Source organism: Enoplosus armatus, chromosome 6, assembly GCF_043641665.1.
Source record: "Enoplosus armatus isolate fEnoArm2 chromosome 6, fEnoArm2.hap1, whole genome shotgun sequence".
Classification (NCBI taxonomy): Eukaryota; Metazoa; Chordata; class Actinopteri; order Centrarchiformes; family Enoplosidae; genus Enoplosus; species Enoplosus armatus.
The window spans coordinates 3,861,464-3,880,592 of NC_092185.1; the positions used below are offsets into that span (position 1 = coordinate 3,861,464).

Genomic DNA, 19,129 nt, shown 5'->3' on the forward strand with positions numbered 1-19,129 from the left:
GGTTCAGTAAGAGGAGGTGAAGTCCAGGCTGATGAAGATGCCGTGTAGTCGTCCTCCTGCTCATGTGTGGCTGTTGTTGTCTGTCTCCCTGTAGTTCCTCAGCACGCTGTTTGCTCCTCTGAACTTCATCATGGAGAAGGTGGAGAGCATCCTGCCGTCCAGCCTCTGGCACCAACTCACCCGCATCTGACCCCGACCGCCCCGGACCGGACCGGAATCCGACCCAGGACCAGGAGCCGACCTCCATCCAGACAGAAACAGCCGAACTGAAACCCAGAACGCTGCGTTGGACTGGACTGACACACCTTTGTGCCAAGAGTTCAAACCAAACTGAGAACAGACGAGGACGACGGGAGGAGGCATGAAACAAAAAGGCAAAACGACGGAATCCAGAATTGGTTTTGACTTTATTTGATATGTTTGCATTTTTTGGGTTTTCAATCATTTAAAGCTGTTCTTTTGTTGTACAAAAAGAGGTGATCAATTGCCATCATTAAAAAAAAAAAAGTGAGAAGACAAAAAAATACAATAAAGGACTTTTTGTGTATTGCTGCAAGCCGGCTTTTTCCCGCCATTTTGATTCACGCGGTGTTTAAACTGCCACAGTCTGAATGTGGCCGAGCGTCGCGTGGAGCTGCCGGTCACTCGAAGGACGAGTCGGCCGTTGAAACAGGAAAACACAAGCTGGTAAGTTTTTATTGTTCGTCAGTCCTCCTCTTATCTCCGGATGTGTGTTCACGTCACTCTGCGGGGAGAAGAAGAGTTTCACCGGCGTCCGCCAGGTGCTTTCGTCCAAAGTGAGGCTGTGATCTCAATCAAACATTCAGTGTATTTTTAAGGACCAGTGATTTTTAAGCCCATTTACTACAACACATGTACACGTTTCAAGGCAGCTAATAAAAAGCAAGCTATTTAAGAACTTGGAACATTTTTTTTCTACTGTTCCAGGCAGACGTTTGTTTTCAGACATTTCTGTATGATATGAAAACCTGTTGGCAGACCTGTGAAACTTGCTTGAGACAAAGAAATGTGTGAGTTTGGGCTGTTACCTGACCTTCAACAGCATTACCAAGGAATGCTAATGTCATTTTGACAAACATCAATGCAGACTTTATATTCACTGAAAACTCAAACCAGTTTCAGCAGTCAGCTGATTGATTTTCATGCTACACAGAAACGAATAGAAAACAACGGCTGCCTGGAACGTCAGATCAATACATCCAAAAATCTAAAACTGCACAGCTTGCATTATGTTTTAGACGTTTACATGGTTTGTAGGTAAAGAGCTCAAACTTGAAAACACACATTTGTATGGTCCTTTTAAAGGGGACATAATAAAATGTTCCTCACTGATTTAATTGCTGAACACGTCTTTGTAACAAACCAGGATTTTTCCTTTAACACAGTACCTCACTGTGACTTTTTAACATGCAGTCTGTCCATTGGTTACAGATAATGGTTCCATTCACTATACATCTGATTTTAATTTACACAACCACATATTTACATAAACAAAAGGCCTGTCCAGTTTAACTGTTTGGACGCTTGCAGAGAATTATTGTGTTTAAATGTGTGTAAAGTACTGAGTCACTTATTGTGGGGAGTTGGACTTGGGGGGTCAGTGATCTTTTCAAACAGGACTTAACAAATACACAGTTTTACACGCTGGAGAGTGAATAAATACAGTGAAATAAGAGAACAGATTATTTACATCTTTGGATGACGCAAAAGCTGTTTATTTTTATTCAAATTTACTCCACTGTGTGTCGAGTGTGTTCAGACTTCCTTCGAACTCCAAGTGCTTGTTTTGAATATTATCTTTTTTTGTTAGACTCGTCCTACAACAGGCCTGCAGCTCTGGTCCAACCAGCGTCGCATGCGTTGATTTGTTGACGTCGCCACCTACAGGCACAGAGGGTGATTGCTGCACGTGTGCCACTTACTGGCAAAGAGTCATAACTGCTGTTGCGTGCTGTCAGTCGTTACAGATCTCTGCGCTGGAGTACGTCCTCGTCTCAGGAGCGTTAAACGTAAAACTAATAAAAACAAACCAAACTGAAGCTATAAAAAAAATAACAGCTTTGACGATCGTTCACCGTTAAAACTGCAGCAGCTGTTACTTGCTTTGCCTGTAGGAGGCGACGTCGTTCCAACTACGTCTGCAGGTCTAAACCGGCTCTGTTGACAGGTGCTGTAACCAGTAGGTGGTACAGGTTAGCAGGTGTGTAACTGGGCTGATAATGACGTAACAGTGACCCCTTGTGGAGAGTTTGTAAGTTAGAAGTCAGTTCTAAAGCATAAATGTTTAAGAGAATATTTCTGAAACTGCGAAAGAAATAGACAGATTTCTTAACTGTTTCAGCTAATGTGAGTTTAAAGAAATCTGAATTGGTGGACGTTAACGAGAATGCCTGTGAAATCTGGAATACTGTGCTATCACTGTGTGTGTAATCACAGTCACTGGATCGACACTTCAGTGCTACACGGAAAGCCTCAAACCAGCAGACAGTAAAGAACCAACAGCTGCAAAATCCGCACTTTTGAATGAAAAGTGTGGCACCTTCGTGATTCGTGTAGATCCTCAGAGTTTTGAAATGTTGCTGTTACACACTGAAAGCGAGGTTAAGCCCTGTTCTCAGAACTGTCACCTTTTTCATCCCACTGGAGTTTGCAGTGAATATCTGAGGAGTCATTACAGGAGCCATCGCTGCCACGTTGGACGAGAATGAGCCCCCGACAGAAAAACGAATTTATGTCCTTTGGTGCGGGGTTCAAATTGAACCGTGAAATTGAAAACATACAGGAGAAAAAGACATTAAACGGTTGAAAAAGTTTTAAATTCTCAGGGAAGAAGGCAACTCGCTCTCCCAGTAGAGAGATTTGAAAACACTACAGTAGATTATGTAACTTAAGATATGTTTTCAGTGTATTTCTGGTCCTCAGGGCTGGACCTTTACCTCCAAACCACCTGAGCTTGATCCACCAGATCAAATTCTACATCAGATTATCGTCATCATCGTGTCTCCCTGGAGGGAACCTTTTAAAGCTCTGATTCAGCCGGTCAGAAAAGCAGAAAGTAGTTGCAGTGTGAACTAGTTTGTGTAGATATATCTTTTTTTAAATACATGCACAGCTCACTAACGTTAGTCATTTAACATGTTGATGAAAGCTTTTTACATTTTCTGCTCTGATCATCTGGAGTCTGAAGCTGGAGGAGAGGAGCTGTGTGATTAGATGTGTGAATAAAGAAAAGAGCGCCACCTACGGACACTCACGCTTCAACAGAAGACCCAGCTACCTGCTGTTTGATTGACAGGTGATCTTTGGGGGGTGCAGTGCAGAAACGCCGCTGAGATGATGGACTCAAACTCCCGGTCCAGAAGCAGTAGTTTTTACACGGTGCCCAGTGTGACTGCGGGTCAGTAGTGTTCGGGGGCGGTCCGGTCACGTCTGGCCCTTACAGGTGTGCACGTCGACCTGCTGGTGGCAGTCGCGGCAGTGCACGGCGCAGCACCAGTGGAACTTGCACTCGCACTTGGTGGTCCGGCTGACCCGCGACGTGTCGTAGCCTCGACCGCAGCACATCACCTCGCAGCCGTCCACCCCGCGAGACGTCCGGTTACAGAGCCGCCCCCCCGTCCCCGTCGACCCTGAGGAGAGGGAGGGGAGGTCAGAGAGGGTTGGAGGACTGAGAAGTTAATGTGGAACACATTCATTTCTATAATCAGACTTTAGACCGATGTCGTCTTTCTTTCTAGTTCATACTCAGCTGCACATTTGCATTTTCTCCTTATTTCTTTCTTGACTTTCTATGACTGGAAAATGTTTTGATCTGAGCATCTTCAGCATCTTCCTGCAGCACAAAACATCTTCTGCGTTCATGGGGGTCAGTATTCAAAATTAGAGGGATGTCAGAGGGGGGTTTGAAAACCTTATTTAACACCCTCGACCCGCTAAAAACCTCAAAATCAAACCTGTCAACAATTAAGACAGTTGTTTTCTCTTGACCTCCTCTGCAGTGACGTGAAGTGAGGAGCAGCACAGACGACGTGACTGACCAGTGAAAAATGTTAAGTAGCTAATGTAGATCAGCTGGTGTTACAGCTGCTAGCATGGATATAATCCAGACACTGCCCCCAAATTATAGTTAGAAAGTCAAAGTCCATAAATAAAATAAAAGTCCGAAAGAAAAAAGAAACTGTCCTCACATCACTTAACAAAGCAAACACTCTTTTAGTTGACAGATTTCAGATAATATCTTCACATTTTTAGCTTTTAGTAACATTTCTTTTTGATATATTCAAATGTCTTACATATAACGTGTTTAGGTGTGCCGGTGTTGATCACGGGACCCCCTGATTGTCATCAGGTTTCTTTTCATACTGATGGAGGCAAACAATGAGCCTTTTCCATACGACGCTACGTTCACTTTCTTTTACTTGAGGGCAAAGATCTTACTTAATGCACATTTAATCTTCTTGTCCCCTGACGTGGTGCCCTGACTCAAGTTTGAGATAAGATGAACTTCATTGCCTCTTGAGGCGAAATCATTTTACCGCAGCAGAAAGATTTCATTTCCCACTGAACGGCCGTTACATTTATTCACTAAATGCAAAAACACATTTCTGTAGTTTCCCTCCAAAATGAGATTCACTGGTGGAGTTGTTCGACACCTACACTGACAATTATTCCAGGCTGAGAAGCTGAGAAGCGTTTTACTGGCTATCAAGAGCCAATGGGAGCGCAGAGTAACGCTGGCAGCACACTAAAGATGAGACGGAGGGGGTGAGGGGGGGGGTGAGGGGGGGTGAGTAAGATGATGAATGCTGGACGGAGGAGAGATGAGAGATTGATGATAGGAGCCATCAGCGTGCACTCCTACTCTTCATCAGCTGTTCATTTTACGGGAGACACACACACCCACACCCACACACACACACACACACACACACACACACACACACACACTCTTTCTCCTGACTCCCCCCTCCAGCCGCCCACACACACTTTCCATCTCCACGAACACACTTCTGCGTTTCATGTGTGTATCTGAGGCGACGCCTTCATTTATAATAAAACTAAGGAAGCCTGTAATGGTCATAACTGTGGTTATTTTAAATGATCACATCAGAATTATCTCAACATAAGATTTGTTTTGATCTTAACAACTGAATTTTACATAAAAACAGCTGAAACAGCATCGTTTGTCTTTTTTAAAGTACATTTTTGATGGTTCTGATTCCTCAAATAAGATAATTTACTGCTTTCCGTCAGAGTGAAGTGAATATTTTGACGTCCTCTTGGACTCTAAGGAAACTGCGACGGGCATTTTCACAATCTTCTGACATTTTTTATGGAACAAATGATTAAGTGAGCAAAATAACTGGTGGAATAAAACAATAATGAAAAGAATTGTTCGTTGCAGCTTGACATAAAAATGCGTGCAGCTCTGATATCATCGTGATCCAGCCTCAGTTGATTGTTTTTGATCTATTGTCACTAAACTGTAAACTACCTGCGGACACACCAGCCGGTTTCAGGGATTTCTATCTGCCGACATTAAATACGAGCAACATCTCGTACGACGTATGTCTCGAACGTCTGCTGCTGATGACCACATCACAATCTCACATGTTTTTATCTAACGATCGTGACAAGACGGTTTGGGTTATCACGTGGAGATTTCCAGAAAATTATTCTTTCTATCACGAGAAAACAAACCTTGTTATGTCGCGTTAAAGGCAGAAACATTCCCTGATTACAACAACGACAAACCACAAGGTGAATCAGCGGCTTTCGAACAGTCTCAACAAAAAGTGAAGCTTCACGCTGACGCCGTCCTGTAGCCGTGGTGGAGGCCAGAGGCTCCGACTACGTCTGTGTGATTCTGCAGCTCCACAGCTGTGAAGTGTGACGCCTCATCGTTTTGATGAGTGACCGCACTCGGCCGGCAAGCGCTGATTAATCAAACACAGATCAATGTGTAAATAACGTCATGCAGCAACTCATTTCTGCTTTTGTATCATTCATTTGTGTTCATCAGCACAAATTAACAGAACATAATATTATCATTATTATTATTGTTTTTACATATCAACATTTGTTTAGGGGCGTCGAGGATAAAACAAGATTATCCACGTATCAAAACCGACAACTCTGACAGACTATTTGATGATCTTTTACCCTTAAACGTGTGTTCATATCGTTTAACGTTGTGTTTCGTTAACTGCTGCACACATTCAGTAATTTGAGAGCATTAATTATTAAATGTGCACACTAATTTGTAGTATTTTGTCTCTTCATGACACCTCCCGGTCTTTGTGGGACTTGATTATCATGTCACCAAAGTGTATGCAGCGGAAAATAAAATCTACAACTGGTAGGTTCAACCAGGCACAGCGACTTTCTGCCTTCTGATCGTTTTAACATAAAATTAACAATATTTCCTGCCTTTATTAGACAGATGGAGAATGACACGCGACGACAGCCGGATCCCAACCGCAGCAGTCTTTTCTAGTTTGGTTCTAATCTTGAAGAACCTTAATGAAGTCCGTCCTGCAGCTTCTACCCCTCTGAGCTGCTGTGGTGCAGATGTTCAGCCAGCAGAGGCCTGCCACTGTCTGACTGTGTCAAGTGTTACTGAAGAAGAACACGTGTGTCTCCTGTATAAATAAAGGTTCAGGGGGGGGAAAAAAATGATGCACTGGCTTCAAGTACCATCTCGAACATTGTTCTGGAATTTGCTCATGTTTACATTCTGCTTGGCTCTGCGAGTGCACCGTCTCTGCACCGCTTCCCTCGCCAGGTAATATGTCTGGGCATGACCCGGAGCCCCGCCCCTCTCTGGCAGCCCGCCCGCCCGTCATCCGCGGTATGCTGCCCCGCTAGGGATGACATCACAGCCAGAGTCTTCCTCACAGCCCTCGCTCTCCCTGCGTCTGCTTATTGAATTAAGATGAGGGGGCGCCGAGAGATGAGTTTAGCACCTGAGCCTCGCCGGGGCCGAGGGAAATTGATTTCACACTTTAAAAAGAGGCACAGAGGGGCCGTCTCACCATCTCTGTGGGCTCTGAGCCTCTCCGAGTGTGTGTGTGTGTGTTTCCAGAATGATTGAGGGTGAGTCTGCATGTCTTTGAGAGGTGTTTCTGTGTGTGTGTGTGTGTGTGTGTGTGTGATGGGAGAAAGAACAAGGGCGAATAACTCAAAGTGTGTGTTTCAAGAAGGATCGGCCGTCATGTTTGTGTCTAAAAGAGAGAGAGAGTGTGATTCGCTGAACGTGTCGTGATCGAGACTGAGTTTACATGCCTACATGTCTGTGTGTGTCCCAGAGGAGCTGGTCTTTAGTTCTCATGAGAGGCCCAGGGCGAACACTGTGTGTGTGTGTGTGTGTGTGTGTTACCTCACCCTGCTTACATGTACACACCACATAAAGCCTTCATGTCTGATTTGGAGCCTCTACATGTTCCCAAAAGGGGGCCCTAAGACCTCCAGAGGTCCATCAGGGGGTTAGAGGGGAAGCTATTCCAGTAGGATTAAGGGAGCCCAGTAAGGCCACGTTCACACTGTCAGTAGTTCGGACGCAGCTAAGGATTATTGTCATTGGCAACTGATCTGCAGATTATTTTTATATTGAAATGATTAATAGTTTGGTTCATGAAATGTCAGAAAATAGAGACACATGCCCATCAAAATGTCTTAAAGCCAAGGTGCCGTCTTAGAAAAAAAATCACCACAAATGAAGAACAAGCTGGAAGAATCAATGTTTGAAACCCCCTCCCTCTCTCCTTGTTCCCGGTCTGCTCCTACACTGTCACTATCAAAGAACCAAAACATTTATTAAGATTGTGGAATTCAGTGTCAATAATTAACTTCCACGCTCAAAGACTAAAAGACTCTTGCAGCTTTTATCTCCGAACACTCTTGAAACTGTCTCGCCCTCTAAATTAAAACCATGCTTCGGTAAATTCTTCACGCTTCTATAAAAAGGTCATAAAACTCTCTTAGCACCAAAAAGACCATGACGGTGCCTGATAACTCGTACATGACGCTGTCCCGTGACAGACGACTCCCAGCCCCGTCTCCAAAGTGTCCTTGAGCAACAAATAGACCCAACGTGCAAAACTCTGCAGCTCAATCACACAGCAGATCACTAAAGTTCGCCTATTACACTGGCTTCCAGTTACTTAAAGAGCTGCTGCTGGTTTATAAATCACTCAATGATTGAAGAGTATAAACCCAGTCGGGCTCTTCGGCCTTCAGGAGGCAGTCAGCTGGCAGAACCTGGAGACGCTTCTTTAGGCTGCGACGCTGCTCACAGAAGGAGCTAATGCTTTTCTGTAAAGCACGTCGAACGACCTCCGTGTTTGAAATGTGCTATATAAATAAAGCTGCCTTGACTTGAAACACAGGGAATAACTTTCTCTTCAACTGCAAGTCGAAGCATTTGGAAGGAAGAATAGCGACTAATAAAAGCATCAAAACAGTGTGTTAGTGTGAGGCTGATCTGTTGGTGTCGGAGAAGTCGAGAAGACAGAAAACACACTGTAAACTCCTCTAGTGTGTGTGTGTGTGTGTGTGTGTGTGTGTTGTATTGTGTTGTGTGATCCAACCTGCCCCCGAAATATGCCTCTCTTTTCTGGCCAATCGTGCCCTGAGGCGAGTGTGTGTGTGTGTGTGTGTGTGTGTGTGTGTGTGTGTGTGTGTGTTGCTGGTGGTGGTGATTTATAGTGATCTGTGGAGTTCTAAGGTTTCAGCCTACAGAAGTGTGTAATGGGTCTTAAACTGGCCGACACCCGATCGCCACGGATCATCTGCTGCCTGACAGGCATCCACCTCCTCTGAAACACACACACACACACACACACACACACACACACACTCTTCTCTTTCTCTCACACAGTTTTCATACACAAACATTTTCCTTCTCACACTCACTGTCTTGTTTCAAGCTTCACGTACATAAACACAGATCTCACTCACTTAGATACACCTTTCTTTAGCGGCTCATCGGTCTGGAGGTCTGGAGGTAAAGCAACACCGGAGTCTCTTTGCCTCCTCAGTAATGCAGTTCTGACATCATACTGGCCTGATGAAAACTGGCTTACACATGAAACCTAAGTCCAAATCTTTGTATGCGTTTTATTCAATCAGTCAACAGAAAAAAAACTCCTGCAGAATTATCCACAGAAATCAGTCTGATGTTTGTATTTTTACGTCTAATTCTAAAAACTAAAATGCAGCGAGCTGTAATGATTCTGTCGCTCCTGATGTCAGGCGCTCAGTTTAGTCACTTAAAACACAGGAAGCTATCACATCAGATAGAACCAGACGATCCAGTTGCTGAACTCAATGTGTTTTTTATTACTTTTTCACAGGCAGCCCAGACTGTTGCAGGGACACCGTCGATACAAGCTGAACCCACCGCCTCCATAATGACACTGTAGAAAATATTCATCAATGGCGCCCCGGTAGCTCTCCCCCTCCCATCACCCTTCTATTACTATCAAATAAAAGCAAAAAAAAAAAAAAAAAAGCCCCATAAAAAGAAAATGGTTTAGAGAAATCTGCTGAGAACTCCACTAAATCCCTGCTTCCACATTGGAGACATGACTTGATTAAAAACATGCCGACACCAACTGTATCTGCTCAAAGACTCAGAAGTCACCCTGCGGCGCGACGTTGGGAAGATGACCGAGGTTCAACTTTATGCAGAAAACCAATTATGCTCAGAAGCACAGAGTAGTTTTCAAGTATGTGAATCACCGGCTCAACACTAAACTGCTAAATTCAGGCTCACGAGAGGCAAGAGATAGAGACTTTGAGTCAGGGGAGTGATGGTGTAAACAACGCCTCGGTCACAAATGCCATTTGAGTGGATTCCCTCTATTGAATCAGTAGGTAAATGAATTATCCCTCCCTCCCTCTGAACTTATATGGCACAAGAAAAACACTGGGACCAGTTCTGTCACGTGTTACTCAAAGTGGGAGCGTTGTCGGGCGGGTTTGAGGTGCCAACAACATTTAACCTGCTGGAGGTTTTGTTTTGATCGAGCATTTGATTACCCTCATGATAAATCTGTTCACACCAACCAACCGTGTGTGTTGAAGTGGTTCATTTGAACTCTGGAGCGTTAACTTCTTTAGTTGGGTTCATTTAGGAGGATGAGATTAACACCATTTCAACTCAGGTGGAACCAAATAACGTTTAAAAATCTCAGACGTTTACCAAGAGAACAAAAGCTATGACGATGTCAGAAGTTAAAACTGGGATGAAATCGCTTTAGTTTTTTTGTTTTTAGTTGTCTTGGTTACATATAAGTGCTTTTAAATAGTAAACATTTCAACATGTAGTTCGGACTTTAATTGGCTTGGTTATGTGCGTCTCCCTCCGTTGTCATGACAGTATCTATCAGATCCTGTGGTACAGTAAAGGTTGGAGGGTGTTTACCTGACTCGTGGTCCCGTATGCAGTAGTCCGGCGAGTCCTCGAAGTACACCAGGTCATTCTTGCTGGGTCGTTTGAAGTGTGTGTGCGCGGCAGTGAACCCAGTGCCGTACTGGTTAACGGCCACCTGCACGGCTCCGTTATACCTCTTGCGAAGGTGGTCGCCGGTGCGTCTGAAGTCGGCCATGGCCAGCCAGCAGGTCCGGACGCTGCACGACCCGCTGACGCCGTGACATTTACACTCCAGAGTCATGAAGCGCTTCACCGCCTGGCGAGGAGCGAGGGACAGAACAGGAAGTAGTAGTGAGTCTGACAAGTTCACGGTTGTCCCACTATCACAGTCATCAGTTATTATACTGCAGTCATGATGAACTGTAACGTTAAATATATTAAACATACTGTCTGTACAGTGCAAATCCAAATGGTAATTTTCACCTTCTAAAAAAGAACAATTTAATATAGTAGCTTAGATTGGTTTTCCAGGTTTATGTCAATATTTAACACTGAAATCTATCTTTAAAAGTGTGCGGGTAAATTATGTTTGGTGATATGAAGTAATACATCACAATTCTCTTATTCTGTAATAACAATGCATCTGTAAAAAGTTTTGAATTCATGTCAGTGACGCTAATCTGAAGAACAAATGCAGGTAACAACCACTTTTTAACCTTTTTTTTGTGTGAAAATGTGCAGATTTGTCATCATTCTCATATATATCTCAGGGTTTGAACTTTTTTTTTTTTTTTTTATTGAATCCTTCAAGTAATTTCTACAACAGGATACTTTTTTTATCAACAGATAGGGGCATCAATATCACAAATCAGTTATTGAAAAGGGAAGTATATTGGATATTTACTCAACTGCTTGGAGCCACATGGGTTGAATGAGGCATTAGACTTCAGTCCACTTTTGTAACTTGTGCCAGTTTGTCTAACCTACATTGTTTCTGTGTGCCTACAGGTGACCTCGTACGTAGGTGAAGTTGAGCCACTAAAGCCCCTCCTGGCACATTTTTGGGTTTACTGTGGTTTGCCTGGAGAGAAGCACGGTGGCATCTTCAGCTATTTTAAGTCCTCCTTAAGTGTTTAGATGATCAGTGCCTCCTCACCTTCCTGCCGGCTCGGTTGTTGTGCAAGTTCATGAGCGCCCGGGCGTCCCTCTCCTTCCTCTCCTTGGCGTCCACAAAGGCCTGGCTGAAGCGCATGGCGTACTCCACGTGGTCACTGCAGCCGCCCCAGTCAAAAGAGCCCTTGGCGTCCCGCGACGAGCCCTTCTTAGTGGGATCGCACGAGCAGGAGTCCAGCTCGCCTTGGCTGCACGCTCGCGCCAACGTGTAAACCACACCGGCCGAGGAGATGGCGTACATGAAGGCCACCTCGCGGCTGCCTGAGGGGAGAGGATGAAATGTTGTAAACAAGGAATGCAAACACTTTTCAACAGATTTTCAAGTCACGCACAGAAGAATCAGATTTATTTGAAACACATTATCGGTTAGGGACATGAAATCCTTGATGATTTAAGAACAAAGTTGGAAACATATTTTAATTGTGTTTCTCAAAAGCCAAGAGTCTTTTTTATAAAGCTGAGACCAGGTCTTTTCAATGTCCTATCTCACCAGTTTATTTATTTTTTATCGTTCAGGATTTTACCAGTTGAAGCTAGAAACCTTGAATGATTTGCTATCAAGTCTCAAGTCAGTTCAACTCTTTAGGAAGTCAAGTTTCAAGCAAATTAAATCTCACAGCAGTCAAGTCCAATCAGTCAGACTATAGTCCAAGTCTCAAGTGTACAACTCGCTCCAGGAGCCCTGGATGTGCCCAGTCTGCACTGTAGAGAACCTTTTCTCTGATTAAACAAGATTCCCTTCAAAAGACATGCTGCTACAATCAGCTACGAGCTTTGTAATCCCAAAAAGTCGCTTCTTATGAATCTAAAAAAACAGCCTTATACATAAACAGAAGTATTGTATAAATTGAGACGTTGTCCTCGTGGCAGCCCAAGTGATTACAATTCATTCTGAAGGGACAAATGTCAACCTCATGGTGGCGCTAGAGGAAAGGTCAGGGGATCACCAAAATCAGTAGGATTCATCCTCTGGGCACCTTGAATATCTGCACCAAATATCACAGCAATCCATCCTGTAGTTGTTGATGTATTTCTGGACCGACCTATAAATGGACGTTGCCGTCCCGAGAGCGGCTCGTGTAGCTGAGAAAATACAGAGCGACACACCGGAGGGGTCAGAGGCTGACACCATGTTGTTTATCCACATACTGAAAACCAAAAGTTCAGCACAGTTACTGGTACGCTTCTCTACATCAATAAACTTCACATATATAACAGTTTTATCTCTTACTGATCTCGGATCTGGCGTTTCCCAATACAGGCCGGCTGACGGCAAAAATAAGCTACGACAAACAGAGAGATCCTTCATATGTTTGGGCAGCGCTGCTACCTGTATGACCCGTGTTTGTTGTTGTCTCCAAGGCATGAAATGAAAAACGCTTCATCTACCTCCAAGATGGAATAAACATTTACCAGCAATGCCCTGATGGAGAACTCTTATCTTATTGTCCACATGTAACTGATGAGAGATCAAAGGCTGAGGGAAAGGGTGTGTGTGTGTGTGTGTGTGTGTAAAGACACACACAGTGACGGCAATGAAAGAAGTGGATTTTTTAAAATATGTTTAGAGCTGCGACTAACGATGATTGACTTTCATTAGCGATGAATTGATCAATCTTTTTTTATTCTTAAATTGTTCCATCTATGAAAACGAATGCAGGCATCATCTAAATTTAAATAAATCATTAAATCTCTCTAAACTGTAATCTGTCTGTCATCACACTCCAGACGAGTTGCAATCAGCACAAGCAGGTCTCTCGCCTGTCAGACGACATACAGGCTGCCCTCGACATCTAATTGGTGGAGCTTGTTGGGGACGCACAGCGACCTGAGAGTAACACCTGCAGACGCAATTCAGGGTCAGAAAAACAACTGAAAGCAGGTTTATCAGGGGAAAAAAAAACACTTGTATATATTTAATATATATTTAATTTATGGCTACCAAAGTGCAGTTAAAATATCCTTCAGTCAAAGACAAGGTAGAAGGGCAGTACTGACTTTATGAAAGACGCAAAAACTACATTATCCGTCATTAAGTATCAAGTCTCCATCAATTACAATAAAAGTCATTTTAAGGGTTGATAATCCCCTAATTAATAATACCTGTAACTGCAGTGTTTCTGATTCTTTTGTGACTATTGTTATGGAAATCATTTTATCATGTCTTATTTTCTATATCAATATAAATGTAAATAAACACGAGATATAAACATTCACATAGTTTCAGTTTTTAGTTCATTTCTGATTGAAGAACCCATCCGGTCTCGAAATCTGAAACCAAACCTGCATCCTTGTGAAAAACAGATAAAAAAACTACAACAATTGTTGAACCATTTGATATTTGCATTTGATAAAAATCACTTTACTGCAGATCAACTCATTATTTTAATTGCAAGCCATGTTAATGCAGACACTAGGACTGGGTATCGCACTTCAGTACTCAGACTGTCAAGAACCAAAAGCTGAGCATTCGTTATCTTTACTAATTCTCTGATCAGATAGTTTGCCAATTTTAGACTATGTTATTTAAGCAAAGGCCTCAAAGGTACAGCCGCTTGTGATGAGACAAAAATTTTACATTTTGGTATCGGTATTGAAACTCAGGTATTGCTTTAGCACAAGTATCAATAAACTACAAATGACACCAAGTCCTGGCAAACACACACATACATCCAGTGATCTCAGTGTGTGTGTGTGTGTGTGTGTGTGTGTGTGTGTGTGTCCAGTCCAGGAGCTAAGTTGAGCGTGCCTAACGAGGTCAATGAGGAGAACGCTGAGAGAACAAGACACCAGAAAGGGAAAACTCCTGTGTAATTGTTTGAAATTAGCCCGCTGACATTGACAATAAGGAGCTTCTGACGGGGGCCTCGAGGTGCCGTGATAATGCTGTGTGACGCGGCCGGAGCCCGGCTGGGAGGTCCGAATACCACACGGCTGATTAGAGGCCCCGACATGAAACGGAGGAAGGATCCGCCTCGTGGGTTAAATCTCAGGGCATGGGAGAGGAACATCAGGCCGCCGGGTCCTGATGATCCTCCGGTGGCAATAAAAAAAAAATCAATTAAAAAAAAAAAGATTCTGACTTGTTATAACACGTCCTCACAGGAGACACAGACTGGTTTTAGCTGCTGAGACGCACATTGACACGTCTAATTTGACAGGATGCTTCTGTCCAGAGTTCACATCTGTCACAGGCAGCGGCAGGCTGCTTAATGCTTCTTATTACTCATTAATCATTTCAGTCCCTGATATGCTGCTAATCGCACTAACTGATTACTGCCTGGGAGGAGTCATTTGTCACAATCTTCATAACATTTATTCTACACTACACCCCCAACCCCCGCCAAAAAAATAGATGTGACAGCGTCTTCTCTTGACTCAATAAATCAAGTCTCTCCTTCTGCAAATGATCGTAGAAGATAAACAATGCTAATGACCCGACGAGGATCTTGAAAGTGGCGGGATTACGTTTATTTAGAAAAAAAATCAAAATTTCTGCCATTTCTCATTTGAATGAGCTGAGTGGAGAGTAACTGACCAGCTGAGACAGTAGCTGGAGAAGATCTAACGTGAACATAAACACTCATTCATTATGATGAAACTGAATCGAACTGATTTTAATTATTGACACCACTGATACTGAAATAACAATTTGCACAAAACTGCAGCTGATTATTTTCACTATCGAATAATCTGTGGATTACTTTCTTCATCGATTAAAATGTCAGAAAATAGTGAAAAATGACAAAGTCCAAGGTGACGTCTTCAGGCTGCTTGTTTTGTCCGAAAAGATATTCAGTAAAAACGATTTAAGACAGAGAAAAGCAGAAAACCCTCACATCTGAGAAGCTGGTATTTATACAACATTCATGCTTGATAAATGACTTTCATGATTAATCAATCATCAGCACTTGCCGATAATTTTTTTCTTCCATTGACAAACCTTTTCAGCACTAAATCTGCATACCAGAAGTCATAATTTTCTTATAACAAAGTACCGAGTGGCATTTTAGCCCCCGACACAAGTACAGACTGACAGAGAAACCACTCGGCTGCACCGACGTGATAAATGCACAATTGTAAAGTGAGACGAGGTGTGGAATGTGATCCAGCCTCTGAAAGAAAAAAAAAGAAAAAAAAAGAGCATATCTGCGAGGGAACCATCTGTTTTCCCAGAAAGCCTCAGTGTTGCAGTAAATCTACCCAACACTTTGAAAACCAACCAATTGTTTAGATTCGTTGAAGCAAACATGTTTGTTACTGCAAACAGATCGGTGCGCTGGAACACACGTGAGGTGCCAGCAGCACACAATGACCTGGAAACACAAACCCAGCGTACTGTACAACGCTGCAGGCCATCTACTCACTCGCTTTCTATTCTTAGTCCTGCAGAGTTTAAGGCACCTGACGGCCCCTGAAGTCACCACGTCACGAATAAGACGCTTTATCTCATCCCTGCACCTTATACATCATTTACTGCAGCGGTGATCAATACGGACAAACATAATGTAACCTCATCACTGATATGCTGATGACATTTACTGAAGTATGCAAACTCACGTTATGGAGCTTTGCTCACGACACGGAGTCAAATGATGATCGACAAAATCTTTATCAGATATCAAAATCAGCTGTAAACCACAGCATGAGAACTTAATGACAATACGACTACAGAGAAACAACAGATGATCATTTTACTGCCTTAATTTAAGGTAACTTGCATCTGAATTGCATCAGACAAAGTGAAGCACATATTTAAGACGGACATGATATTATTTGGTCCAAGTAACAGACTAAACTAGAACAGCTTACAGGGACAACTAGCCCTGCCTGATGTGATTCTCTCTTTACTAATCCTTCAACACCGCAAACCTATTTAAAGGTTCATTTTTCTCTTGCCTGTCCTACTGAGGGATCAGTGGTCAACTACAGAACAGCAGCCCTGGAGCTGAGAGAGGCTCAGGGACTTGCTCCAAGACACTTCAGCAGGTGTGATGCTTGCTGGACATGAAGGTTTGATTTCGGATCCTCTGGATTAAGGGCAGCCCCTCCCTGCTGTCCCATATTTTCCAGGATGATGATTTTTAAAACCTTGATTAGTTTACAACGTGACTCTTTTTAGGCTAAAGTAATTGAAGTGTCTGGTCCACTCACTGCGAAGCAGCAGGCGTCCGAACAGGTTGTGGTCCCTGGCCGTGGTGTTGCAGTTCCAGCGGTGGTTGCGGAATTGGTGCTGGCACTCTGAGATCCAGTCCTTCATCCCGGCCCCGATGGCCTGCATCACTTTGGGGTGCTGGCGGCACAGCTGGCGCTGCTTGTTCATGAGCCCAGGGATGTTGTCGCACATCACCTGGGAGCCCAGGGTGCCCATGTACCTGCAGAGTGGAGGAGCAGACAGATAGCTGAACACTTGTGAACATCTGGGAAACGTTTTTAAGCATTAAATCTAGGAAGAGAAAAGTGCACATCAGAATAGGCAGAGGGAGGAAGGACTGGTCCACGACTGGTACCTGAATTCTCTCAAAGACAGACAACAGAAATTAAAGAAAAATGAATGAATCTATTCTATCAACAAAAGTGCAAATAACTCAAATAATACATGCTGCGCTTCAAGGCAGCTGCAGCACAGAAGAGACGTTAAAGCTTCGTAGGGAATTTGGACACTTAACTTCTACAAAAATAGAAAAGGGAGAAAAAGATAATGAAATAAGGCAGCAAAAAGGTGTCTTCCTGAGAAAGTCGTGTTGAAATTGCTCCAAACAAGTCCGCACTCCCATGTACCTGCAGAACAAGGTGACGAAAGACTCGCAGGGAGTTTCTTCAACGATTAAAGAAAGACAGAGCAGCCAGAAAAAAAAGAATTGAGGAAAATTATCTGTCCAAACAGCATCTCAGTATCACAGGCAGTATGAAGTATGGAATTTGGAAACAGAGCCTTTGCAAATATTCATTACAGATTCAAGAGAAAGACAGCAAATAAAGAGAAATTAAATTATATCGAATGACTTTATCCTGGAAACGTATCTGTCCAAATATTCAGTGTTAATCTTCAGAATTTACCAAAATACAGTCATGAAAACCACTCAAACTGGTTAAAAGGAGAAATGTAAAAAGTAATTTATACATTTATTCATATTTTTTTTTAAATAATCAAACAGAGGGAAACAATACTCATGATAAGTCAGACAGACATGTTAATTAAACAACGTTTAACCGCATTTCAGCGCATCGTTGGCATCGCGTTACACGTGCAAGTTTAATAAGAAAGCCATGCATTCAGCGCGTTGCATCTTAATAAAGATGTATTAAAGGAGCACAGTACTCACCACCAGGACGCATCGACCTCGGCCGTCAGCCAGCAGATTGCTACAGATAAATAAAAACATACTCCACTTGGCAATAAGTTCATATTAACCAACTTTGGTCCTCTACGGATCTGGACGGAGCATTTCCACGGATGAGAAGAAAATATGAAACATTAAAGAAGTCAGAACTTGTTGAATCTCCAAATCAAGCTTGGATTAAAAAATATATATCATCACAGGAGGTCGGAGGTTTTGCGCGTAAAAGCCATGAGCGGCTCGGGCTGTGCTCCTGAGGAGAGAGCAGAGAGCGCCTGTCTAATAGTCCGGCAAATATTTTCAGTGGAGATGATGAGCTATCAGGTTTAAATTGCTTTACACAAGGGGTGGGCAGAGTCCCGTCTCAGGAATGAGGTGAAGAAATGAGATGTCTGAGAGTATCTGTTCAGGCTGGTTTGACACCAGACAGGCTTGGCCCGCGTCCAGACCGGAGCTCCGCAGCTCTGAGATGTGGTCCAAGCTGATGGGCTCTTCGCTCAAACTGCGCCGACGCGTTCAGGGAAGGAGCCGGCTGAGGGAGAGCTCATCCAGGACACTCCGCCACTGTCATTCTCCGAGAAATAACGCACAAACCCGCGTAGATTCAATTTCAGGGGACGCCATGGAGCAGACAATAAAAGTTGTATCGTGCGAACCCCGGAACTCCCGCAAAGTGACTTTTGCGTGTAAATGATCTCGTGGGCAGAAGACAGTAACTTCTGGGTCCTGTGACGCGCAAGAGTTCAGATATCATTTTCAGGACTGCGGGGGCTGCGCAGAGGTCACTGGACGCAGAGACTGGCTTTTTATTCAGTGCTATGATAAATAATTACATTTTTAACTATACATCCGCATCAGATAATGAACTTCCTGCTTCCTCTGGGCTCCCAAATACAGTTTAAATGCATTTTGTTTCTCATCTTTTATATATTCCGTAATTTAAGGCCTAAAATTTAAATTTGGAGCCCATCGCCATACCCCACTGACGCACAGATGCCAAATATTTCTGATCCCCAAAGCATGACGCATTGTTATTTTACAGCCTTATACAAACCACCACTCAGCCCAACTAATAACTCAGGAATGATGGTTTAAAAAAAAAAAAAGGGAAAGACAAATTACGACTGATTCTCCCAAACCAGCACCTAAAGGTGATGTGTCCATTTCAATTGGATTATCTATCACAGTCTTTTTGAAGTCTCTTGGGGAAATCTGTACC

The 19,129-nt window shown here is 43.3% G+C and overlaps 2 protein-coding genes across 4 annotated transcripts in view; one reads left to right on the plus strand and one right to left on the minus strand.

The window, feature by feature from the left end:
• Window positions 1-597, plus strand: part of LOC139286454 (suppressor of tumorigenicity 7 protein homolog) — a 43,487-nt gene extending 42,890 nt beyond the window's left edge. For both annotated transcript variants that reach the window (XM_070907255.1, XM_070907256.1), the window contains one exon: window positions 95-597. In XM_070907255.1, coding sequence (XP_070763356.1) covers window positions 95-190 — 96 coding nt within the window. In that variant the 3' untranslated portion in view covers window positions 191-597. The remainder of the gene's footprint in view (window positions 1-94) is intronic.
• wnt2 (wingless-type MMTV integration site family member 2) lies at window positions 389-17,988 on the minus strand. 2 transcript variants are annotated; one of them, XM_070907258.1, is made up of 6 exons: window positions 17,896-17,988; window positions 16,724-16,944; window positions 11,553-11,830; window positions 10,448-10,712; window positions 3,456-3,650; window positions 389-591 (listed from the first exon to the last, which is right to left on the minus strand). In XM_070907258.1, exons 1-6 carry the CDS (start codon window positions 17,976-17,978, stop codon window positions 494-496), a joined length of 1,140 nt encoding a protein of 379 aa, XP_070763359.1. In that variant the 5' UTR covers window positions 17,979-17,988; the 3' UTR covers window positions 389-493. The 2 variants fall into 2 exon arrangements, with proteins under 2 accessions (XP_070763359.1, XP_070763360.1); XM_070907259.1 differs by lacking the exon at window positions 389-591 and having other exon boundaries at window positions 3,111-3,650.
• Window positions 17,989-19,129: the final 1,141 nt, after the last annotated feature.

What these genes read in the sequence shown, in the direction of transcription:
- wnt2 (XM_070907258.1), bottom strand. Translation starts at nt 17,978, where the DNA reads ATGAACTTATTGCCAAGTGGAGTATGTTTTTATTTATCTGTAGCAATC. An exon ending in GAGGTCGATGCGTCCTGGTG is followed by an intron (nt 16,945 to 17,895) that starts GTGAGTACTGTG and finishes TCCACTCTGCAG; the next exon opens with GTACATGGGCACCCTGGGCT. An exon ending in CGGACGCCTGCTGCTTCGCA is followed by an intron (nt 11,831 to 16,723) that starts GTGAGTGGACCA and finishes CTCTCCCCTCAG; the next exon opens with GCAGCCGCGAGGTGGCCTTC.